Here is a 27,204-nt window from a genome sequence, read left to right as displayed (position 1 = left end):
AAACAAACAGCTGGATGAATTACTCGGCAAGGGAATCTAAAATTGCATTCCACAAGCCGTTCATCCTAGTCAAAATTCGTAGTGAATTCAGTTTCTCGTACTTCCAACGAAGTAAATAACAAAACAGAATGACGGTATTAGATTTTTGTTTTGATACAGTGCAGCAACAACCGTTGATACGTATTTCGACCTCCTTAAGTCTCTTCAGAACGGTATAGTCACTGCTCTGAACCAAAACAAAAATCTTTCCCGTCCTAGACAATAGTTATTAAAATAACTATATACGGACGTAACTACGCCATCTAAAAACAAAAGGAGAAATCAAACACAGTGGTTAAGATTTGAATTCGGTTTCGCTAAGTAGAAATCGTTTGATTTCTCCTTTTGTTTTTAGATGGCGTAGTTACGTCCGTATATAGTTATTTTAATAACTATTGTCTAGGACGGGAAAGATTTTTGTTTTGGTTCAGAGCAGTGACTATACCGTTCTGAAGAGACTTAAGGAGGTCGAAATACGTATCAACGGTTGTTGCTGCACTGTATCAAAACAAAAATCTAATACCGTCATTCTGTTTTGTTATTTACTTCGTTGGAAGTACGAGAAACTGAATTCACTACGAATTTTGACTAGGATGAACGGCTTGTGGAATGCAATTTTAGATTCCCTTGCCGAGTAATTCATCCAGCTGTTTGTTTCGCAAATTTTAGGAAACACAGTGGTTAAGATTTGAATTCGGTTTCGCTAAGTAGAAATCGTTTGATTTCTCCTTTTCTATAAATAAATATTTTGTGGCTTATTACATACAGTCTCCTAAAAATACAGAATGCCACAAACAAAAAGCTATAAAAAACAAGTAATTTTGCAGAAAGCTTACTGATGCCACCAGGCTGTCGCGGAAGTTACGCTAAAACGTCTTTTGACGTGACCCGTCCTTAAAGAGTTACACAGAACCCTGTATCACTTCCTATATGGGTGATGATTAAACGCCGTCCCTTTCCTGATGGAGCTTTTAATCCTGTAGACCAGCCTTCTATAAATGCTTCGCGTTTACTTTTCACATTTAAATCTTGCCAAACTTTCCAACTGTATGACCTTCGTTAATCCAGGTTTCATCCAAATAATATATTTTGCATCCAGTGCTGCGAATTTTTCGTATTTCTTCTAAATATTTTCTTCTCCACAGAATAATTTCATTTTTTTCTAATAGCATACTTTTTCTGTTGCGTTTTACATATCGAAAGTTCATTTCGCGCATGGTTCTGATTAAGACCCTATGAGATATCTTGGGTAAAGAGTCATCTTTTTTGAGCTCTTGAGAATTTTTTTTCAGTGTTGGAATTTCCCTCCGAAAATAAAATGAATGAATTTTTCGACGTATAATATTCCTTGTCTCGTCATCGAAAACAATGCTTTTCCTACCTCTAGTTTTACCTTTTTCTTGCTTTTTATTTTCCGATGTATTTTTAAGTACACGATAAATACAGCTAACGGATACTTTTGTTAAACTGCTACAAATGTCGACCGCTTGGCTAACATTTAATGCCATTTTTCTGCCGACAATTCCTTCATAAACGTTTCGTATCATTACCTTCTCTTCGGACGTTAACATTTTCCGTCTCCTGTCTTCTCTTGGAACAACTCGGTTTTTCGTCCAACTCCAATAAAACTCAAACCAAATAATCACAGAATATAACTAAAAATTTACTATAAAACGACAAACTATAACACTCGTATTATCAATAACACGTTTTATCAATAACACAAACTTATCGCATAAAATATATTCACAAAATGCAACACATGCCCTACCCTTAGAAACACCTATGTACATGAACTATTGTTGCTGGGCACTTGCTCGACAAAAACTAGTTTTACGGATTTCTGTGCGTCGGAATTCCGTCGCTAATTCCAAAGTTGCCAAACGATTGAAAAATATTGTTTTAAAATATCGATTTTTATTTTATAATTTTAAATATGTAACGAAACGAAACATATAAATAAAATTTATTTAATTACAATTTTGTACTTAATTTTTACTATTGAAAAAATAATATTTTTTGGTATTTTTATGACGGTAATAATCGCTGCGTGGAAGAATACAGGTTTTGTATGACCATAATTACTACTTGTGAACAATAATTGGCTACACTGTACGACAACTCCTGGTCAGTTTTTCTATAGAGAAGCACAAATAAATATACTACTTTATATATACTGTAATTTCTTATGAGGAAACGCAAATTGCAATCGAGAAAACAGGCAGTTTTCGAGGGCCGCTGTGTACATTTAAATTTGAGGATATTCGGCGTTTAAACTATGAAATCACTCTTCTGATTTGAGGGCTTCTACTATAGAGTATCTTTAGTTATCCATTTTTTATTTTCTCTTCGATTGTTTTATTCGCTGTATTTATCATTACCTCTTTAAAATGTTTCCATTTTTCTTAGACTTACTCTACAGTTTGTTGTGATACAGCTCGGGTAATTGCCAGTTTTTCTTGTTTTAGAGCATCGACGTTGTATTTGTTCTTTCTGTTGGTTTTTTGCTGACTAGCATGTGGTCTGACGTTGTATATAATAAGCGACTCTTTATAATAGTACCAAAGTCAACTTTACTTAGTAAGAAGGCAGTTACTTACCATAAATTACATAAGAGATAAAAGGATTACACACAAATATCTCTATAAGTTATTAAGAGGTTACGACATAGTCTTACGACTATGAGTTGGGAGTTGGTGTTCACATTCAAATTACATTATTCTGTCCTAGTAGTTCTTGGAAACGATTTTTGTAGATCTAAACTGGTTTTGACATCATATAATATAATAAAATAAAGAATTTAAAAATTAAAAACAATGATATAGTTACCTGTATGTTTTCTTTTATCTTCTGAATCGTATCATTATTAATCGTACCCTTTACAACTGGTGCTACACTCGTCGATGGTTTTTGCTCATCACGTCTATTAGATTTTCCAGATCTAACTTCATCCCGAAACTTTCCTTTTTTATCTGATTGACGGCTAGTTGACTCAGACCCAAACTGTGTACATATAAAAACTTATAACTAGACAGTAAGGAAAAGTAAGTAATTTTTCTACAAAAAATTGCATTTTTTGTAAGATTACCAAGATAGAAAAAACTATTTATTTCGATGACATACGCCTAAAAAAATTTTACTCAAAGCGATTCGGAAAATTGTTTTTTTTATAGGTTATTTGTTAATAACAATTTCTGGTTCACTTGGAAAACTAAAAAAAAATACATGTAAACTTGAAACATTATATAGAATCGAATAAAAATGGTTTGGTGCGGTAGAAATGAAAAAAAAAATAGTAGGTTTATGCTCTGGTGTGGTAAACCACTCGGTTATAAGGTAAACAAAAAACCAAAAAACGGGTTTTTAATATTTTTTAAAAACTTTTCGAATGACACCAAACACGACTCTTCATTTTGTAGCATTTGCAAATTCCTTGGTATATATTGAAATACCCTCGTAAGTATATGTATTAAAACACCAAAGTATTTCAATCCTCTTTGCCTCGCCGAGTTGATATAAACCATTTTAAAGTTGTTTATATTTCTTCTTCTTCTGGTTCCTATCCGTTTCGGATGTTGGAAATCATATTGGCAATCATGACCTTGCTCGCTGCGGCTCGAAACAGCTCCGTTGAGGTTTTCTTAAACCATGTTCTTAAATTCCGCAGCCATGATATTCTCCTTCTACCGGGTCCTCGCTTACCTTTGACTTTACCTTGCAATATAGACTGCAGCAGGGAGTAACGGTGCTGATTTCTCATAACGTGTCCCAGATATTGCAATTTTATGCGTTTGATCGTAAACACAATCTCTGGTTCCTTCTTCATTTTTTCTAGAACTTCCTTGTTCGTGATCCTTGCTGTCCATGATATTCTCAGCATTCTTCTATAAAGCCACATCTCAAATGCTTCAAGTTTTTTAATAGTGGTGTCTGTAAGCGTCCATGCCTCCGCCCCGTACAACAACACAGAGAAAACATAGCATCTCAAATGTCTCATTTTTGTATCCGTTTATATTTCACAGATGGGTATTTCCTCGGTAACTCGCTGAGGTCGCTGTTAGGGGTAGTTTGCTTCAGCGTTTATCCAAATTTTACGTCAAATTTGTAATGTTTTCTTGCTTTTCGACCCTTTTCATGGAAAATAAGTAGTGTATTGTGGCAGTTAATAGTTATAGTTAAAGTGAAGTTTTGAAAGATATCCACATGTTCCATTTTCCTGTTTTTTAAGAAGCCCAGTCCAAGGTTTGTGTTCCCAGTCCAAGGTTTGTGTTCTAGTGCCCCAACTTTCAATCTCAATTTTGTCTTGTCCCAGAAATTCTTAAGTCCAGTTCCAAGAAATTTAAAGTAAAGAAATTTTAGTGAAACTCAGGTAACTTTTTTGTTTGAATTTTTAAAGCGAAGATAGATTTTTTTATTGAATAATTGCTTTCATTAAAATTTAAGAAATTGTAATAATCGAAATTATAAATGTAGAGTGTAGCCATAGCTGGCACATTCTTTGCTCTGTTTTAAAATTCAATAATGACATCTGACAGCTAGTTTTAATTTTCTTCCCAAAACAATTTGTTTCTCACAGATGTCGTTACAAATTAGTGTTTAAATTTTAAAGGAAAAATAAACATTTTTATTAATAATTGCTTTCATCATTTAAAAAGATAATTTTTTATTTGTAATAATTTATTTCTGTTATAAATTATAACCCACTAACAATAGTAAGTTTTGTAGTATCACCAACTCCTAGAGTTTGTAAACGGATAGGACATAGCAAGTGTTTCTCTTTGTTATTTTTGTATTTTCTTTTGTGACTATTAATATAGTATTTTTGTATTGTCTATTTTTGTAACTGTTTGTGGTGAGACAACAATAAATGTTTAACTTTTTTTCCTAAACCATTTTCTTTATTTCTCTTAACTAACTTTCTAACCCCTTTTTTGAGTTTTAATTAAAAAGATATATTTTGCATTTCTAATAATTATTTCAATAGTTACAACTAGTTGTGGTAATCGTTATAATTTGGTACCTCGAAGCGGCGTCCTTATTTTAAATAGCTAGAGGTCCTTCTTGTTTTGTTTGTCCATTTGTTCCAGGAGATTCATGTAAGCACCCCTTTGTTTCATTTTGGAGTTGCCCCAATCCAACCCCCTTACCATTCACTTATCCACGACCCAGCTACTCCAAATAAACCCTGAGAGCCGTTCGCATATGTTTCGATTTATTTTGCTTGCCCTATCTCTGCCCCAATAATTTCTGTCCCCAATTTTCAACCCCCCATAGTAATACCCTATGTGGTAAAAAATTCGTTACAATTTGTCCTCTGACGGTTGGGAGGGAGACAACTATGAAGTCCTAAATAGAACGCCCATTTTTATTAGTTTCAAAACTTTTACTGTACGTTTTCTGACTCTGTAATTGTTCCTCTGCGATTACTGCACCATGTGTAATGAAAATTCATCACAATGAAAAAAAAATTCTACAATAAAAATGGGGTTTTATATTTGAGATTTCAAAGTTGCCCTCCGCCCCACCTCCAGGAGGTCGTTTTTGGTATCATTCGATATATGTAAAAAAAAATGTTTATAAATCTTACTTGTTTACTTGAAGATGCCGAATTTCCTCTTGAAATAGAATCTGCGAAAAAAAAACACAATACCAATAATTTATCTACAAGAAAATGAACAATGCTCAAAACTTTTAAAATACATTATTTACCTGAAAAAATTGCTAATTTATTTAACCACCCGAATTCAAACACTGATTTATATTTTTATTATCCGTATTTTTTAATTACAAGTTTATAAACTTTACTACACTTAGTCTTAGGTTAAAAAACTTATTACACGTTAGCTTTTAAACTATGTACTATCCTCCAAAAGCATATTGTCACAGTACATACAATCTATATAGAGTATTGCAACTCTCTCTCCTGGGTCACCAACTTTTATCGCGAAAAGTAGGAATCTCTACTGTAAAGAGAATAGACATTATACAATTATTATGAAAATAACGGGTAGCAAGAATAACTATAAAAAATGATTTATTCCATCTCTAACATTTTAATTTCAATATGAGAGTTGAGTTGGATTTTGAAGTTTAGGACTGATTCAGGTGAGTTCAGCTACATATATACTACAGCTAGTTGACACTACTGTGACACAATGACAAGAAGAAATCTCAATCGTCATTTATTATCGAATATGAATTCTAAAATATAATTTTACAATTTACAATGCTTATCATACAAGCTAGAAGACAAAATATGGGTTTCCATTCCAGGTCGCCGTTCAGGGTTCATGTATACAAGTTATGATAACCTCACTTAAACTTTCGTCTCTTGAAGAAATGCTGCTTCCTTTTTTCTCTTCCGCGAGTTTGGATTGGTGGAATTACGTAAACGTTTTGTTGTGTTGTCTTGGAACTATTGGTAGAAGCAAAAATGGGAAGGTAGCTGACTTCCAAGTTTTGCTCGGCGAAGGTCGTTTCTGTCACTGCTACTACTAAGTTGTAAAGGTTATTCGGAACGGCTCCTGGTTAATGGCATGTTGTAGAATTTCTTTTGGAAGAATTTAGCTGAGAGTTTCGATCCGACTTTGGATTGTGGGGATGTTGGCTACTTGATGAATTAATGCTGACGAGTAATTACGATCTTTACACACGATTCTCCTCTTCGTTGCCAATATTTAATTCATTTACCTTTTATTGATTGCTGGGTAGAGTCTCGCTCTGTATAGCTCTGACAATTGTCCTGATAAATGTTTTGTATGTATGTAGAAAAGTACCATTATTAGCATTCCCAAATTTACCACACAACGTTTTCAGAGGGTTAGCTTTTTTTCTTACCCTATCCAGGATGTTTTTGATATCGGTGTTCTAGTTGAATGTCTTTGTAAATTAGACACCCAAATAGGACAGTGATGATCTGAATATCAGTCTTTCTCCATTGAGCATTGTGATTGTTCTTCAGGTATGGTTGAGAACTTTTGGGATGTTGGAATAATGTCATTTCAAATGTCACATGTCAAAGAAAGCTACTTCTCTATTTATTGCACCACCTGACGATGGATTCAGCTGTCTTGGGCCCTGTCGAAGACAGAACGTTTTCTCTAGTTACGACTGGGAGGTCCATAAAATCGTTTTAGATTGAACTCTGATTTTCGAAATGTGATCCAAATGATACAAATACCAATATAAGTCACGATTCGAATTAAGAGCAATCTACAACTTAGATGATATTGGTCCATTCGCAGTATTCTGTAATCTAGATGAGGTTAATGATTTAGATCCAAAATCGAACATTTGATTTAATTTAGTGTTTCCTGTAACTTATTATTTTGTACAAATCAAATCAGATTTATTATTAACTATTTTGCACGGTTAAGAATAAATTACAAGCACATCTTAATAGATCTGTTTTTTATTTTAACGTCTTCTGTGTTCCCATTTCCTTGTTATTAAATGTCCTCTACAGTGGTTTTAAAACATCGAGTTGATTCGAACATATAACATGCCTTTTTTGTATCCCTAAAGAGGAATTACATAGCTGAATATTTTTCTTATCGTAATTCAATAAGGTGGTCCCCATTTGGGTTAGTGATAAAATTCTGCACTTGCTAAACTTAATCTAAACTTTTTGGGCATTGAGTAAGTAGAATAAGGGGTTAGGCAAGTGATGTTCGCCTATAGTTTAAGAAATAGGTAAAATATATGTGAAGAAAATTATTATCAAAAATAATTATCTTATATCATAAATAGTTAAACCTTCAATTTAAGAAAGGAATATATATGTACAGATGATCAACATATATTTACCATTTTAACTGAATAACTCAAAACTTAGCAAATATCACTTGGTTCCTTATCATTCCTTAACAAAGCCTAAATCACTACACAATCTGCTTCCCAAAGGCCTTGTACCATATTAGGTATATAATCACTTGGTTGGATAATGTTTTCTGTTCGCTAGCTAACATCATTCTTTCCTGAGCTTTTTATATTTGACTTTAGAAATTCTCCGCTGGAGACACTGCACAGAATCGTCTACGGCGACTGGTCGCTTACTGTCAATAAAAACACACAATAGTCAGTTACACACCCTCTGGAAGAAAAACCTCAACCGTTGCCGCAACGCTAATGTTAAGAAGAAATAATGTCAGATCACTGATATTTTTTTATAATCTTAAAATTCTGAATATTGTCCCATATTATGACATTCGCCACAAAGGTCCATATAAATCTCAGAAGATTGTCACAATCAGACATTTTTGTGAAACTGCCTCCTTTTAATGTTTACAACAGTTTTTTGTAGAAAACCAAGAAAGCTGATCTTCAACAGAAACTGCTGAAAGTTACAAAAAAAAACCTCTAATCGTTGGTAATTTCAAATTACCCTAGATACTGTTTAAACAAATGTCATCTTTTGAAGAGGAAAAACATTTAATTGTACATCGTATCGAGAGTATTTTAAAATCACTTAGCAAGTAATTCTTTATTAGCAGTCTCGATACAGTCTAACAATAACCAATAATGGTTTATTCTCTATGTGCTATTTTGATTAAATACTTTTTTTCTATGAAATCTATTATTAAATATACAAAAGATATCTTTATATAAATATATATAAAGATAAACAACAAAAAAGTATTTATTCTGTGGAAAATATAAAATACTAAAAAAGGAAAAGTACACACCTTGGAGCCCTTCTTTAGATCTTTGTTTCAAATTGGAAGTGGAACCGACCATCGGATTTGACACCACTGGATTTGCCGATTTTTCTTTTGCTTTCAGATCTTCGATAGCTTTTAGAGCCAGTTCTTTGTCTTTTGCCATGCGATTGGCCAAATGAAGCAAAGGATCAACCTTTGCTATAGCATCTTTAGAAGTACTGGGTGCATCTTTGACGGCTTCCTTGGAAGGCACCGACATGAACGACTGTTCTTTTTGAGTGTGCCATGGCGCGATTTTATTATAAATTTTCTGTATACCATTTCCATAACGAGGGAAAACATTAACTTCAATTATGTTTGACTGAACCTTACTGTCTCGTTTCTCAGATGGAGTTCTGTACAATTTTTCTATCGTCGAATTTGTTTCAGGTCGAATTTGTATATCGTCGTTTGAAGATTTTATGCGTTCTTTGTTGAGCGTCATCCAAGTTGATTTTACGGTAAGACTATTTTTTTCCAAGACTTTTTGTCGAAGGTACTTGTTAAGTGCTAGAAAATTTATAAGTAGTAAGATAAAAGTATAAGGCTTGCACCATACATTTTGTAAATCTTATAAATATTTATAAGAGAAGCATCAAAACTTACAAATACAAATTGAAAATTATACCAATGTTCGAAATAAGGTCCCACATTATTTAATAATTGTATGCCAAGATTCTCTAGCTTTTTATTATGATTGGAGATCTAAGAAATACAAGATAATCATAACATTCGTAAATGTTCTGTGTAGAAAATATAAAACTAACTGGTTGATTAAAGAAGTTAAAGTAAATGTGATTGATTGTAAATACAAGTAGTAGCAATTGGCAAAACTCTTAAATTATTAACAGCAACGAACTGCTTTCATATTCATATAATCAATTGTATGAGTTTAAATAGAATAAACATATGTAGACATGACTCTCTTTTTTCAATGTTCCTCCAGTAAGATGTCATTCCATCGTTTTCGTGGTTTTCCCACTGATAGTTTCACCGTCTCTCGCTGTTTTACTACTCTATTTATTGTCATGATCCTACTAAAATAACCATAGTAAATATGTAGGCCGACAGGAAGAAGAAAAAGGGGCGACCTCAACTCAGATATTTATTTATTTAAAACAGATTGAAATAAGGAGATGGAAAAGAGAGACACTCGACAGGAAAGGATAAATGATTTATTGTCATTCTGCTGATATCATCGTTCTATTCTACTCTTTTCTTTCTAACCCAGTCCTTGACATTGTCCACTTTGTATCTCCGTCGTATATCTGTTCTTCTAGCTGTCCCGTAATGTCCAACAATTTTCATATTTGCTGTTTCTAGTATCTTTTGGTTCTTTCCTTGCCGGATCGTGTTTTTGCCGCGTTTGTTATTATTAGTATAATGACTTTTTTGTAAATACTGCCTTTCACTTCTTTCCCAAAATTTTTATTCCTCCAGATTCTTCCATTCAGGCATGTTGCAGCTCTGTTTGCTCTATTTTACTTGATCTTCCACTCCTGTTTCGAGCTTTCCGTAGCTAGACAGTATGCTGTCCAGATATTTATCCTCCATTACTTGTTGTATTATCTGTCCCTCCACCTAAACTTCACATCTTAGTAGATTTGCTCTTATAACCATACATTTTGTCTTTTTGAAGTTATACTTCTATACGCGCGCTCCACGTTGGAAATTTGTATGGGAATGAATCTGTGAAATCATTACATATGTAAGATAATGAGTAAGAGAGAGACATTAAATTATCTTCACTTAGATTAGTTTGCATCGTCTGCATAGAATATATTATTTTTCCCCATTTGATATCCCGTTCTTACATTTTTTATTTCATAGATGATCAGGTTGAAAATAGAGGGCTCGAGAATCCTTTTGTCTTATCCTATTACCAGCCACAATTGTGTCGGTTAGTTCTTCTACTTTTCCTTTCATTGTGTTGTTTTGGTATATATTGTTACACTTTCCAATAACTTTCTTTAAACACCAACTTGTTTACAATATTGCAACAGAATGACAACTATAAACTTCAAAAACTCAATTACAACTGTTCTTGAACTGTCAACTTCCTCTGTTTATATACATTTTCTGACGTTCCCAACTTCAATAGACATTTCAGGATTTCGATGGTATCTCGAATATTCTAGAATTTTAATAATTCTTCATTTTCGTCAAGGGAGTTTTTCTATGTGGGATAAATCTTATGGAACTTTCGTAAAAATAATTTCAATCGTTTTAATTATTCCTAGAAGTACCTGTCTTGAAGTATTAGGATGTTTGACCTCCATTCTTGTGGTATTTTGATTTGATCTATTATTTTTTGGATTAGTTTTAATAGTTGTTTGGCCAGATCTGGTCCTCCGTACTTTAGAAGTTCGATCGGCACTTCGTCATCTCCTGGTGGTTTTCCATTTTTTAATTTTCTTAATGATTCCTTTATCTATCTGATACCCCATGTTTATTGCTTCGTTTGTCGTCACGTTTGGTGTTGGTGCTTCATTATTGCCATTTTTAACAAATAGAGGTCGAAAGTCGTGTTCCGTTTTGAGAAGCTGTTGTGTTTTGTTGTAAAAAGGCTTTATTCTTTTCTTTACATTTTTTCCCCACTTCATCTCTAATGAATGGAGTTTTCTTTTTTGATATTTTACTGTTCAGTAATTTTAACTCCCTAAGTGCTTTTGTTGCTGCGTTAATTATTTTATTTCTGAGTTCTTTCCAGCTTTCCTTAATGTTATCGTGTTCTTATATTTAATTTTCAGCAATAATCGTTGACATTCTTTTTCTGTATATTACGTGGATTCATATACGTGGTTTTTGATGTGATTCATATCTCTGTTGGTTATAACATAATCTGTCATGAACCTTTTTCCAGAGGTGTTATCGAGTATATATTTGAGTTGGACTTTGCGGCCAAAATGTGTTCATTCTAAATAAATTTTCGATGGTCAACAAAATATTGTATTCTGCTCTTTTTCAATAATTTTTGAGCCTGTAATACCACTATATGTAAAATGGAATATTTTTCACAAACATGGTATTTTTATTTTACAATCATCTATGTCCAAGAAAGCATTAAACAAGATTTACAAAATGTTTCATTCTTACGTAGTCAAAACAATACTTACGCATTTTTCGTCCATTTAATAATATCTCATCATCCCTAAAACAAATCATCGATTAAACATTTACCGCTTTTAAGAAAACCATTGATTACTTACTTTTTGACTTCAAAAGCTGCAGCCGGTATATCAGCATTAATGTGAAGCTGTGAAAACACTTGCAGAGTTTTCTTCAAGTCATAGTTGCAGTACACCAGATATCTATAATCATTAGATTTAGACATCATCTATTAGGCTAAATATTGAAAAATTCTGGTGCAGAATTATATTCTGCTCCAGAGACCATATTTGCTATCGAAGTAAATATTTAATTAAAATTATACAAATAACAGAAGAGATGATTTAGTATTAAGAGACTGCGGTTTCATTTTTCGGCAATAAACTGGACGGACAACTGACAACAAGTCGTCTGTCTTCAGCAATAAAATTGCACCAGAAGAATGGCCAACAATCTTAATAAAACAAACAATTTTACAGCTGATATCTTTATTTACTCTTTAAAAATCAAGTTCAATTTGAGGATCATAGCTGCCTTTGGTCATCAGAGATGATCAGCAAGTTGAAGTTCCACTGATTTGCAACTGTTTTGTATTAACGCTAAAAACTAGCTAAGAACGTAAATTGAACTCACAGAGGAAATATGAAACAAATTAATAATATATTTATAAATTGAATACAAACCAAATTGTTTTTATAAACATTTTTTACAGTATTAATGAAAAAATATATACAATTATTGTATAAATGTAATATAAATTTTTCTTCTTAAGGTACCCCCTCCGTTACTCAAGGTTGTCAATAACTACAGCAAATTATTGTTTATCTTGAGCTATTCTTACTAATGAATGGGTGTCCATGCCTGTCCAGTCTGTTAGATTCTTCAGCCATGCGCGTTTTCTTCATCCTAGACATCGTTTTCCTTTCATTTTCCATTCCATTATGAATCGTAGAAAATTGTATTTTTTCCCCTAGAAATAATGTCCTAGAATCTAGATAACTCGTTTTTCTGTTTTTTACAATGTTTAGGAGTTCTCTCTCAGTACCCATCCCTCTCAGCACCTCATTGTTGGTCACATGCAATATCCAAGATATCCTCAGCATCCTTCGAAAAACCCAATCTAAAGGTCTTTTATTCGTCTCATTCTTGTAATCCTAAGAGTCCATGTTTCCACTCCATATAACTGTATACGAATGAATATACTAATAATGGTCTTTCTTTTATATGGAGTGGAGTCATGGACCTTAACTAAAGCATCACTGAAGAGACTAGAAGCATTTGAAATGTGGTATACTATGTGTGAAATATACCCGTGCTGAGGATTTCCTTGATAGATAAAGCCACCAACGAAGAAGTTTTACAGAGAATGGGTAAAAAGCGGGAATTAGTCATAACCATAAAACGTCGCAAACTGGAATACCTGGGGCAAATAATGCAATGATGAACAACGGTAGGACCTACTTCGGACCATACTTCAAGATAAGGTGCATCGAAAAAGCACTTCACGAAAAAGAATATATTGATTGATTGATCCCTGGTCTTCTACGTGGAAGTCAGACACTCTGCTAGACCCTCGATGATGTCATCATTGGACCACCTCCTCTAAATTCTTATCACTGTTGATGAATTAGCTTCAACTCTTCGTGACATTTCCCATAAACCAAGACCAGTTTCTTTCATGCCTACAATGCGCCATTTTTCGAAGTCGTTTAAATGACAAAATCGCCGACGTCCGCCAACTCTTAGTGTTTAAAATTTTTTGGACAAATCAAAAACTATCTAAAATGACTAAAAACTACAAATAAACTAAAGTTAAATACACAGAAATAAACTTTTGTTATCTTTTTTGTTTTTGCGAAAAAAAAAAAAAAAAAGAAAAAACTTCAGTTAAAGAAAAGATAGGTAAAAACTTTATCACATATATATTTTTAGATAAGACTTACAAAGAAATACTTTTGATTCAAATAAATAACTGTATACAAAGTGTTGCATCTATTTTGACCATCAAGTATATTATGATATAACAATTATGATTTCCTAACAATACGAAAACAACAATTGTAATTTATTACAAGAAGTAAATAGTTGCTTTCCTATTGTTTCACAATTTTAACAAAAAATATTCGCGAACTTGAAAAAAAAAAAAAGAAAAAAATCACAATTAACTAAAGAATTCAATACATTTAAAAAATCTTGTTAAAAGACCACTGGGAGGGTAGCTTCAGTCTTCGGCTTGGTTGTGGCCTCATCATATTCTGTGCTAGCTGCTAGGGCGATTTTCTAGTGGTGTGTCATATTTTTGCGAGTAATCTTCAATCTCTTCTTTGAATGCAGGTATATACGAAGGCGCATTTGTAATAATGCGGAGAACTTTTGATTCGAATATCTCCCACACATCTAGAACCTTTTTGACTGATTTATAAACTAAGATTTTGTTTTGAGGAGTCAACTGTGATCTTTTACCGATTAACTAGTAGATACTACTGAGCTCGAGGCCAAATTATTTTCGTTTTGTGAATACGTGTTTATTCCACATTGATATACGGTCTAGATACATACCTTAATTTGACATGATTATTTTGTTGCCATTGCTGGTTATTTATTGACACATGTGGATATGTATTTCTTCGATTAGTGAACGTTACATGGACTCATTTGCTCTCATTTACTGATATACATACTAATATATACAGTAGAAATTCACTAATCCGACATTTCTATAAACCTCACGTCCAATAGTCCGGTAACCTCCGTCCCCGCCTCGCTCGCCCATTAATACATCATACACCGCGTATGTAATTCGTTACGTCAAAGAGCCTAACCTCAAAATTTATCGTACATATTTACCTGCTGTTGTTAAGTTCTTTTCAGAGGTTTGATCGGTCAATTGTTGACAAATGAAAGAAGTCAAATATGTCAAATAAGCTTTTGAAAATCTTTAAAAAAGTTTCTATAAGCTTTCCATGAAAAACTTACCGTTTTCCGCTTATTTAACATCATATATTTGGATTTTTGTATTTGATAAATAAAAGTCTTATAAATATTGTAGTTGAAAAAGTAAACGGAAACAACACTATAATACAAATACTAATCATTATAAAAAATTCATAGCAATCTCGCTTAGGTTTGTGTAATCTGGATTAGGTCTCGCGAAAACCTGAAAGTTTTCAGGTTGTGCACGTTCTCCTAACCTGAATTAACTACCATTTACGTAGCGAGACCGACGGCCTTACGTGTACGGTGGATGCCCAATTAAAATAGAAACTGAAAAATTTCTTGTTGCCAGTGCTAGGAATATAACCTGGGCCCCCCCAGTTTGTTAAGACAGTAATATAACCGCTGAGCTACAGTTATTTTATTGGCGTATAGCCAGTAATCGTTATACTAAGAAGTACTCACTGTCCAAAGAAATCATAGTATGCTTGATTCCAATCATTACACTTTTTCAATTTATTAAAACTCTCAACAATGCGTGTAAGAGAAAGTGTAAACACCTATTTGCCGCAAATTGTACAGTACTTCAACAACTCAAAGTCAAAGTTATCGAGGGGTTCGAGCGAAAACCCGATAACTAACAAAATCATTGTTCGGAGATAATCGCGATTAAAGATTTTCGTAACATTTGAAGAGGCTTTAAAATCGTCATGGGAAGTTGTTTCAAATATTTGTTAAAGCCAAACAGTAGAGAATTTAATGTTTAGTTAGAATAATTTATTTTTAGTTTAACTTTTTAAAAGGTATTTACAAAAAAAAAATAAAACATGATTTTTATCGGGTTTTTCCTCGCTGAATGAGTACAACATTTGATTTTATTGGTTTTTATTTTTAATTTTGTTAATTATAAAATAAAAATGAACTGTATTTTATTCAAATAAAACAGATAATAATCTACATTCTTTTTAAGAAATTAAAAGGTAATATCTTCTTCTTCCGATTCTTTTCCCATCATTACGTCTGGAATTCGATCTAAGACATTATTCCCTGTCTTGAAACTTGATATCCAAGCATGCAGCTCTTCCGGAAAAATGTTTTCTTGGCACATCTTCATTAAATCCTTTTTTTTTGCTTCGCTTATTGGAAGAGTACTTTTGTATAACTTTGGTAAATTACCCGGAGTTGGTAAGTCTAGGGTTGCTTTTTGGGATAAAATTTGTTTTTGCCTTTTAGAGCGTAGAGTAGGAGTTTTTTTTTAATTCAAACCAATATCTTCTGATATGTTTAAACACTTTAATTCTTCTGAGAGATCGTAGTTGAAAAAAATTTTCCTTCTTTAACCTTTAATATATTTTAGTCTCTTGATTTTTAACCACTGCATAGTATTACCGTCAGAGTCTACTGTTCTGTTTTGCAATATATTTGCTGTAAGTGACTTTAATTCTAAAAATTCATTAAATTTTATTTTTTTACCTTGTATGGGCCTATATTATGTTTAACATTGTCTACTGTCTTCATTTTCTGTTTTCTTGCTGTTTGAAATATATTTTTCGTCATTCATGCAAGTTACATTTACATGTTTACTTGCAGATTCTATTGCCAAGTACATAGAATCCACTTCCATATAAGTATGTCCTGCTTCTAAGAACTTTTGTTCTATAATTTCCAATTGGTCGATATTTTGTACGATCCACAACAGTAGTACGGCTATAAATTGATTGCGGTTTTGACCGCTACAAGTATCTGAAAAAATTGTTACATGCTTAACCTCAGGTCTTAAGCATTCACTTAAATAGTAATACATACAAGTTCCGATTTCAGAACTACCCTTTTTGCCATTGATTTCATTCCAGCACAAGCAATATGCGTTATTGGGTAGCGGTGATTCCCAAATAGTAAGATTGTATACTACCAATTTTCTACGATAGTGTAATTGACTAATAGATCCTTTGGGTATTTGTAAAATTGCCCTTTGGGGCGATATTTGGAGCAAAATATTGATCCTTTGGGTGAAAAAACTTAGATTATACTCTTCACAAAAAATATATCTATATTTACGTAAAGCAACAGGGTCTCGATTATTTTCGATGCAGTTATCTAAGTAAAGCTGGTATATTTTTTTTGATATTTAGAGTGGGATCTAAGTATTTTCTAATGGTATCCTTTCGGGTATAATGAGATTCCATAACCGGAAAGGATTCAATGACTTTTAACAAATTGAACATCTTCAGCCTTTGTTGTGTTAACTGGTTCCTTTTTTCGCGATTGTCTTCTTTAGAATAACAACCAGTAGAATCACTGTTAGCTACAGCATTTATTATAACATCTGGGGATATACACAGCGATTTTGTAAAAAACTTTTCGCACACTGGAATCCGTTCGTTGTTAGCTAGTGGAAAGAAACATTTCTTGCTAAATTTTCGTTCCTTTCTTTTGGAAGTTTTAAGGACAAGTCTAGTCATAATTTGTTTTACAGTTATATTGTGCAAAATAAAATTTTTTCTAGATTTAAAATCTAGACTCCAGTAATTTCTACAGAGTTCATCACAATTCAACATCAAACTATACTTGTTAGAGAACGCAACGTCCGTAATCAAAACTAGACATGAGTGAACTAATCAGAACTACCGACCCAAAAAGGTAAATCGTTGTACTTCGTGTAACCTAAAATTGATTTACTGGGTTTTTGCAGGACAAAAATGTGCTGAAATTTAATAAAGTGTCGTAGTATAAAATTCTTTATTGGATTTTCGCATGAATATATTTTGTTAAAATTAACAGCTTTGTAATCTTCATATCCGATAAATGTATTTATATATTTTTTAAATCTTAACTTGTGAATTTCTTTTAAAAAGAAAGCAGTTAAGTTGTTCTAGCTTATTTTTCCTAGAACTGATTTAATATTTCAGACATTTATTATGAATTTCTATTTCCGATAAAATTAATTATCTGTTTTTAACTCAGAAATATTTCTAATAAAATTAGTAACTATACACAGGAAAAGAAGATAAATGATTCTACCGGATTCTCATATTATAAATATATTGACTTCAAAGTATTTTTATCAGTAAAGTTATATATCGGGTTGGTGTTATTTAAAGATACGAGTTAACGGTTTTTACCATGTTTGGTTTTTATCAATTATTGTGCTTAAAAATGTTAATATCAATTTAAAAAAATTTTCAGTGATAGAAGACGTGTTTTTAATACAGAAGAAATAAAAATACTGGATTTCATAATTTTGTCATTTATCGGGTTTTCGCTCGAACCCCTCGTTATATTATTTAAACATTCTTTTAAATTTTCCAAATTTTTAATTTAAGCTAAAACACAGTATTCGTTGGGCCCCCAATATGATGCCGTATTATCACTCTCATTCGCGTTCATTGTTGTACAATAGAACTAATTGCGCTAGAATTAAATCACATTTGATTCATGAACATCCGTATTAGGGATAAATTCAGGTTATATGAACCCAATATGATTGTTAAAATATGAACAAAAGACGTCTTTTATGGCGAGTGGCGCAAAATTACGTATTTTCGGGGATACGATCTAAAAGGATCATTTCGCCACCATTCATTCACTCTCGTATATGCTGTTAGTTAGTGTTTTCTGCTATTCAGCCATTCTCTGTTTCATTGGAGCTAAAATTTTTAAAACCTGCACGAGGAAACTTCACCATGACCAGGTGCTGTACAATTTTATTCTCATCACTGAGTCGAATACATCGTTTAACCATCTATCACGAGGCTCTTGTAAGTCCTTAACGCACTTCTTATCTTAATGGTGTTTGAATGTCGATCTCAAGATCTCCCCTTTTTCTCAAGACAAGAACTTAAAGTAACTTAATAAAAACCACGGGAATTCTAACTACATATTTCTGGATGATTAAACGCGCATATTACGCCGTAGATATATTATTATTACTAGGCTGTAGATACACATTAATTACTCAATAACCGTATTATTCACAAACATAGAAATAATAGTTTGAGAGCAAAAAAAATGATATAATGTAACTGCAATATTCAGATAATTGTATCCAGAAAAAAACCCGTCAATTCGCACAAGCAATTGCAATATCAAATATTTTTTCCTTAAATCATATGTTTACTATATAAATCTAAAGGTAGTTGAACATCAGTAACTTACTTTCTTGCATATATCACATTCATCTTTGTTATTTTACATACTACTTGCTCCAGTCTATCGTACTGCTCGAAGTAATAAGGTAGTGGATTACCAAAATATTTGACATCCACAGGAAAGGCAAAACTCCAACCCATCTGAAAATTCGTCGCATTGCTGACGTGCAGCTGTTCATTTGTAATACGAAATAATTCTCCTATACGCCAGAAAAAGAAACTTCTTGTGAACGATAGTACATGATTCAGTTCCCTGAATATTCCAGAGACTACAAGACAAGCAGCGTTTCTCTATAAAATAAAAAGTATAATCAGATTGGAACTCTAAGAAATGAATATGCAACGATGAACAATTTCAATTAATCTTTCCACAAGTTTATAAACTAGTTTATACTGCGAGAGCTAGACCATATAGGCAATTTTGAGTGTTTGAAGAGCATGAACATTTGTGAAAACCGTTTTTTAGCAATGTCTAAATACAAAATTGAATACACGGCTAAAGGGTAAGAGTGTACATAGTGAACTAAGTTAATAAGAAAACTTACAAGACTAATAAACTATGTGATTTGAAGGAACCGTTGCTTAATCCTGGTAGAATATGGTTGGGTCCTTTATAGACGTAAGAAACACAAGAAAGATATACTAAAACTAAAAAAGAGTGCCACTGTTTTTAAATATTTGAATCCCAAGAAACAGAAATGGAATATGCATAAAGAAAAATAGTGCAAATATCATTAAAAAAATAAAAAATGGTAAAATTCACTATAAAAAAAGAAGGTATTGCACCCGGGAGGGTGCTGACAAAAGTAAAATCTTCTTAAATATCGTTGAAATTATAAGCATTAATTTGGGATAAATAAAATTCATAATTTTTGGTGAATATTAATCTCGTATATAACTATACGATGCTTTGTCGTGCCCTTTTGGTAATCGTCTTGTTTATTTTTCTATCTTAGTATAATCGTTTATGCGACGTGATTGGGCATGTGGCGAATTCAAAAATATGCTCAAAGTTCAACCGACTGGTTGAAAATAGGAATCACTGAGGGCTATTCCCAAGAAGAGTACGAGAGTGTAAAAGAGAGCGCGAAAGAAGTCTAAGGTTTAGAAATGGAAAACAACGGAAACAGGACTCGAGAGCTGAGGGTGCTCCAAACTAACGTGGGAACAGCAAGATTAGCACATGATCTTGCCGAGGCTGCCGCAGTAGAAAAGAACATCGATGTGCTGGTGACGACGGAACCAAATCCAACAGCGGTGAAAAGAAGAGGATGGAACAGAGAGATATTGTAGATACGACCGGGAGGGCTGCTGTACGAATCTACAATAGGAATCTGCGAGTGTATGAAACTAAGCCGAAAGAAGGATATATATATGAATGAAAAGTACTTAGTCTCGGCCGCTTCTCGCATTTCGACCACCATCGTTTTCTGTCTATCTATTCGTTTTCTTTAATGGCTCTATCTTTCATTGTGTGCCGTACATTTTCTTCCCAGGCAACTGAAGGCCTTCCCCTTCTTCTTCTTTGTTGTGGTATGTAATTTAAAGCTTTCTTTGGCCATCTATCTTCATTCATTGGCTTCATGTGACCATACTACACTAGTTGTCTCGTTTCAATTTTGTCTACACTGGAATATACAGTATTTGTCCTCATTCTAATATCTTCATTCCTGATCTGCCAAACTTCTGCCCCGTAAGTCATAATAGGCTCTACCAAGGTTCGATAGATTGTCAATTTCGTTTCTGTCTAATATTTTTAGACCATAGTAGAGAGTTTAGAATGTTTACCACTTTTTTCCCTGCTGTGTTCTGTTTTCGATGTCTCTTTTGGTAGTGCCTTCTTTAAATATTATAGATCCGAGATATTTATATTCATTGCATGTTTTTGTGTTTGGAATTTCTAACTCTGGATTTCTTCATCATCTCCTATCTTAAGATACTCTGTCTTTGACATATTCATATTGAGGCCCCATTTTTCATATTCTTTCTTTAGTTTTCTAAACATGTAGTCCATGTCTTCCTCATCATTCGCTAAGACTTTTTTTATTTCCAGTATTAGCAGTTGTTCATTTACTTCAGTCCACGATTTAACATTGTTTTTAAGATTTTTTCGAATGGCAATAGAGACTCCTCTCTTAGCTCTGTTATCTTACAATATATTGGGCAATAACAATATCTTCATAAGTACTCCAACACGTAAGTCTTGCCTGTGGAAATATTGGAATTGAGGAGAGCCTCACCTCGTATTAGGAATTTCGGCCCAATCTTGAGATTGGAACCTTGATCCAAACTGAGATTAGGGTATCGTCCTGTATTAGGACGACTGTCTAACTAGGAATGTGGTTCTCCGTCCTAGAATAAACTAGGATGAAACTAGGACCCAAATTAGATGAGAAAATGCAAAAACAAAATATATGAAAAAACAGAAGGTACCAAAAATCTTACCCTTTTTACAGGGGTCTCCTACACATGTAGAGCCGACGTTCACATATGATTGCAACACGGAAAGCTAAAAACAATTGAAAAGGTAGGCTGTTTTTATACACACAAAAAAATGCCTGGGTAAAGTACCGTCTTGATCTAAAACATCCTTCGATACAGTATGAGCTAATTCACCAATTCCTGATATTATAAGCCCGAAGAACACGTAGGGGAAAGATATCATCGAACCTATTTAATGGATTGCAGTAAAACGGCTTGTCTAAAGCGAACAACATGTCAGTAATACGAATCACCCGCCAAGTTAACTACAAAGAATATGTTTTTTACTTACCGTAAATAATATTACGTCAGAAACCATGGGATAGGGATCATGGTATGATCTAGGAAATTCAGCGAAAAGCTTTATTATTTCCGACATCTTACTAACAGTGTAAGGACGGTTTAGGCCATAATGTCTTAAACTAAAATAAAAAAATATTGTAATTTTTTATTAAAATACCAAGTAATACCTGCAATCTTTTGAAAACAAATAATGTAATTATTGTAACGAGAATTAAACGCATGGTTATTTATACCATTTATTTACTATTTGTATAATTGTTATTAAATTCTATAAAATGCAGCTAAAACTGATTCATTCACTAACAAGAATCTGGTTGATAAAAGTGCATAAAAAGTTGTACTCCCTAAAAGAGATTTCTCAAGACTTTCGTAAAAATGCGCAATAAATGTGACTGATTATAAGCTTCGTAATCGTTCTGGAACTTCTACCGTACAGATCTGCCTCATGCATACTCCTGATATTTTCTTGGTGACGAAGTGTTACTAACTCTGCAAAAGACTTAAATGAAGAGGTAAAAATCTACTGTTCTTAAAGGGCAATATTCCTTCTTTTTATTATTTAAGTACCGTGCCCAAATTAGGCGTGGGTAGCTTCCATGACCATTGGCCGTCATTGTTCTCGATCTTGAGCAGTATGTAACAATTCATCTGCTGATAAGCCAGTCCACTGACGAAGACGAAGGTTTCGTAGCCATGACTATTTTTTCTTACCAATTCTTCTTTTTCTCTCGATCTTTCCGTTGAGTATAACTGCAGTATCCAGTATCAGCTACCTCTCATTAAATGCCCCAGATATTAAACTGTTTTTTATCATCTTCGTCAAGTCACCTTGGCCTTGATCTATTCTGTGTACGACTATTATGTTTGAGCTACATTGAACTTGTAACTTGTTCATCATATTAACAACTTTCACGATCCAGATTTCACATCCATATAGTAATACAGGATGCACATAACATTTTAAGAATTTAATTCTTAGTTGTAAGTTCAGTTGAGATTTGCGCAGTATAGATGTAAGTTTCATAAATGGTCCTCCTGCAATTTATATACGAATTTTTAGTTAGAGTACCCGTCGGCAAGTATCTCGTCATTAGGTCGAGTCTAAAACGGTTTCCCTCTGCGACTTTTTTTGATTCTGGGGCGTTTTTCATCTAATTTTCCCAAAAATATCACCCTTCAGACAGGAAAATTGGAAAACAAGCGGTAGCTGGTTATTTATGAATTTCGTCACAGTAGTTTTCCCGATATGCTCGAGTCGTCAGACGCGTTGAATGACCTATATTTATTATCACACAATTTTATTTTTGTGTTTTTCTTATTAGAGGAAAAACACCCTAGAACCAAAAAAATTCGCATAGGAAACCCGTGTCATACTCGGCCTAATGAAGTGATACCCAAAGTATGGCGAGAGTATCTATAACAAACTTTTTTGCCGACAGGCACTCTAACTATTTAATTTCTTCATCAGGATTTAGTGTCTCGTTTATCCAACATCCTAGGTATTTAAAACGGTTAACTTTTGTAATCGGCTCATCGTTGACAATTAGTTGCATAGGGCCAAAATCTTGTTTACTAACCACAAGTAAGTGTAACTAAGTTTGTCTTTGATGTATTTATGCCAAGTCCGTTATTAGAGCATTCTCTAGTCACTCGATCTACAAGGAATTGAAGATCTTCGATACTTTCAGCGATGATCGCTGTGTCATCGATATATCTGATACTGTTAATAGTTTCTCCTCCAATTGTAACTCCATATTGCCCTTCCAAGGTTTCATTAAATATTATTTCCGAGTATATATTAAACAAAGTTGGGGATAACACACAACCTTGTCTGACACCTCTTTGAATGAAAATATTGTCTGTTTCATTACCGTCTACCAGAATAGAAGCTTCTTCATTCCAATATAGATGTTGTCTCAGATCTCTACAATCTATTATAATCATTTCTAGATACTCAAACAGCCTATCATGTTGGACCCTATCAACCGCCTTTTTAAAATCTATAAAGCAGACGTAAATTGGTTTCTGTACTTTCCATGATCTTCGAAGTAATGTTAACATTGAGCACAAAGCTTCCCCTTTTCCCAATACTTCTCTGAATCCGAATTGTTTATTTCCCATTGTTTCTTCACGTTTCTGCTCAATTCTATTAAGAATTATATTGAGAAACAGTTTGAGAGATTAACTCATAAGACTAATTAGTCCAAAGCCTTTGCATGATGATGTACTAGTTTTTTTTTGGGAGTGGGATGTAGATGGATGTAGGAGGAAATGTAAACGTGGCATTATTCCAGTTTCATATATGTAGTTATAAATGCTAATGATGATAATTATTCTTTTCCAGAGTCCAGCTTTTGCAACCTATGGCCTATCTTTGGTAAAGATAATTTTCTTGTATTATAATTTCATACAGTGTGCTTCAAATTAGCTAAGATAGCTACAGTTAATTCTTGTAGCTTATTATTTTGGGTAGATGATGTAAACACCAGGTATTGCAACGATCAACAGTCATCTTCTAAACAACCATTTTACTTCTTGATTTCTGATTTTTAACTCTCTAAAGCGACCAAATTTTTAGTTAAGTACTGACCAGACACTGTAGTTATATCAAGGTGTTGTGCGACAGAAAACGTTATATCTCTTTTCCATTCTAACGATGTGCAGAGAAGGGAATCCAGTAGGGGCGCTTCAGATCTCTTGTGATTTCAAGAGAAGCAATATGCTTAGTTTAAGGAGGGCACTCTTTTTGGCGCACCTTTAGCCACAATGCCATTGATCGCTACGCAATTGTTGGTTTTAGCGATATGTTTTAAATCCAGTACAACTTGTATGGTTTAGATATACATAAATTTTAAATACTACTTCTAATAAAACTAGGTTTTATTTCTTGCTAAACATGCTATTAGATGAACGAAAAACTGAAGTTACAAAATCATTTGCATAAAACAAGAGTTAAACGCAACTGATTGAGGTTGGAAATTCAGTAAACGACAGTTAGTACTGATCAACAGATCTTGTACCACAGTTTTTATTAAAACAAATTACCAGCTCTTGCTAAACTGGCTGCAAGAGATAGACCTGTGGGTGTAAAAAGCATTGGACTTCACTGCAGCAATTTTTGTGCCGAATGCACAGAGGAGACGTACGAAAATTGTTATATAGTAAATAGTTTAGATGTAGTAGAAAGTTTAGATAAACCGACTAAAAATAAATGCTTAGAAAAGGAGGATAATTTTAATGCAGTTATTGATGATTCAAAACCTTAAAAAAAATCGACTTTATTAATGTTTAAACTTTTAAAATTAAATGTTAAAACTACTACGTTATTATTTTCTGTATCAATTATAAATGACATAAAATATAACGCTATTATTTAGGAGTCAGACGAGTTGTATATTTCATTTTCTAAACACCATGACAACTAATCTCAATTAGTGTAAGATACAAAATAATTTTTCAATCTGTAAGTTTTACAAATTTTCCTTATTCTAGCACCCTGATAACGCAAATAAGGATTTGCGAAAGCTTGGTCAATTAAAAAGAGTAGGAAAAGGAAATATATGTAAACATTTTGTAAATTATATGAATAAAATTGAATAAAAATATGTAATTATATGACACGTTATTATTTCCTTATACTATTTTATTTTCTAATTAAATAAATAATAAAAAAACAATATATTGAAAAATTTTCTGCAAACGAATTTTTAACTTCAGTTTTTTATTCACCTAGTATGTGCAGTAAGAAATAAAAACTAGTTTATTTGAGATTTTTTATTTCCAAAGTAATATTTATAAACCAATACAATAAAAAACATGTATAAAAAATTCATTTTCTCTGAATTTAAGGCGTTCAATTAACTTATTTTACTAAAGAAAAGGAAAATATTTATGATATAAATTTGAAATACTTACTCTACTGAGTCTGAATTTTCTTGATTCGGGATGATACTAGCAGTTACTGAAAATAGAGCATGACTGTTGTATAATGGACTCAGTGCAGATCTGTCGGGAGAATCGTATAAAGTAAAGAAACGTTCGAGGAATACGGATGTTAGATCCTCAGCACCTTCGTTACACACAAAATTTTTTTTGTAGTCTAATCTTGAATTTTCGTAAGCCGGTGCACCATCCTGAAATACAAATAACATACTGAGAATGTATATTATATAGGATTGGCCACTCAAAAAAATCAATCCTCATATTGAGCAACATTCATTGAATTTTGTGAAAATGCTAAAATAGGTCGATTTTTTATCTATCGTATTGGTATCTATCATTTGTCAACCTAATTCCTTTTTTTTTCGTATTAACTCTATTCTTCTAGAACAGTATCAGTTTATTTAATGGATTACACCTTTTAAAAACTAATCGTAACGCCTATGTTTTGCTAGTGCTAAAACTTCTTTAAATGTAATGTAAATATAATTATCTAATTATGGTATCTTATTATAAAACAATACAAAAAATTGGGCTATATTGACTTAGGGCCACTTTCACTTTAAACATAATATATGCAAGGTAAATTCAACCATCACGACTTGAATCTGGAAAAGCAATGAATTCTATTGAACTATTTTTTGTTACTGGCTTGCGTCACGTAGGTCTTTATTACCTTTCTCTTCCCCTTCATTATTAGGTTCGTCAGAAGAAATAGGTCCATAAAAACAATGAAGAGCGGGAAAAGCCCTGGACCTGATATGCTTCCTATAGAAATCCTAAAAATTCTAGATGAGAAGCACATTGATGTTTTAGTGACACTCTTGAACCAAATTTATAGTTCAGGCGTATTACCCAAAGAGTGGTTAACATCTATTTTTATTTGTCTCCCTAAAAAGAAAAACACAAGAGAATGCAGCGATTACCGCACCATTAGCTTAATGTCTCATACGCTAAAGTTACTACTTAAAGTCAACCATAACCGAATATATCACAAACTGGACATAGACGTTAATAATACACAATTTGGTTTTCGCAAAGGCCTAGGAACACGTGAAGCTCTTTTTTCACTTAATATACTAATACAAAGATGCCTGGACGTCAATCAAGATATATACGCATGTTTTATTGACTATAATAAAGCATTCGATAAAGTACGGCATAAACATTTAATGAATGTCCTGAAATCAAAGAAGATTGACTACAACGACCTCAGGATCATATCAAATTTATACTATAAACAGCGAGCAAAAGTACGTGTTAACGAACAGCTGTCAGAAGAAATTGAAATTAGATGTGGAGTAAGACAGCGTATTGTCGCCAATTCTTTTCAATGCCTACTCCGAAGAGGTCCTGAAAAAAGCTCTTGAGGTTGAAACAGCTGGAATAAAGGTAAATGGAGTTCCCATTAACAACTTAGGTATGCGGATGACACTGTGATCTTAGCCGAAAACATTGAAGATCTTCAGAGACTGGTGACCAGAATAGCAGAGTATGGAAAAGAGTATGGTCTAACAATGAATGTCAAGAAGACGAAATTTATGAGAATATCG

The 27,204-nt window shown here is 33.0% G+C and overlaps 1 protein-coding gene across 1 annotated transcript in view; it reads right to left on the bottom strand.

Annotated features, from left to right (window-relative positions):
- Positions 1 to 27,204, bottom strand: part of LOC140437479 (uncharacterized) — an 86,790-nt gene that overhangs the window by 29,793 nt on the left and 29,793 nt on the right. The window contains exons 7-14 of the mRNA XM_072527029.1: positions 25,628 to 25,845; positions 21,702 to 21,831; positions 18,936 to 19,219; positions 11,948 to 12,049; positions 11,855 to 11,889; positions 8,724 to 9,248; positions 5,627 to 5,667; positions 2,869 to 3,042 (exon numbers count right to left, since the gene is read on the bottom strand). Of these exons, the coding sequence (XP_072383130.1) occupies positions 2,869 to 3,042; positions 5,627 to 5,667; positions 8,724 to 9,248; positions 11,855 to 11,889; positions 11,948 to 12,049; positions 18,936 to 19,219; positions 21,702 to 21,831; positions 25,628 to 25,845 (1,509 nt within the window). The remainder of the gene's footprint in view (positions 1 to 2,868; positions 3,043 to 5,626; positions 5,668 to 8,723; positions 9,249 to 11,854; positions 11,890 to 11,947; positions 12,050 to 18,935; positions 19,220 to 21,701; positions 21,832 to 25,627; positions 25,846 to 27,204) is intronic.

This window comes from Diabrotica undecimpunctata, chromosome 3 (assembly GCF_040954645.1).
Source record: "Diabrotica undecimpunctata isolate CICGRU chromosome 3, icDiaUnde3, whole genome shotgun sequence".
NCBI lineage: Eukaryota > Metazoa > Arthropoda > Insecta > Coleoptera > Chrysomelidae > Diabrotica > Diabrotica undecimpunctata.
This window is presented reverse-complemented; position numbering and strand designations above follow the sequence as displayed.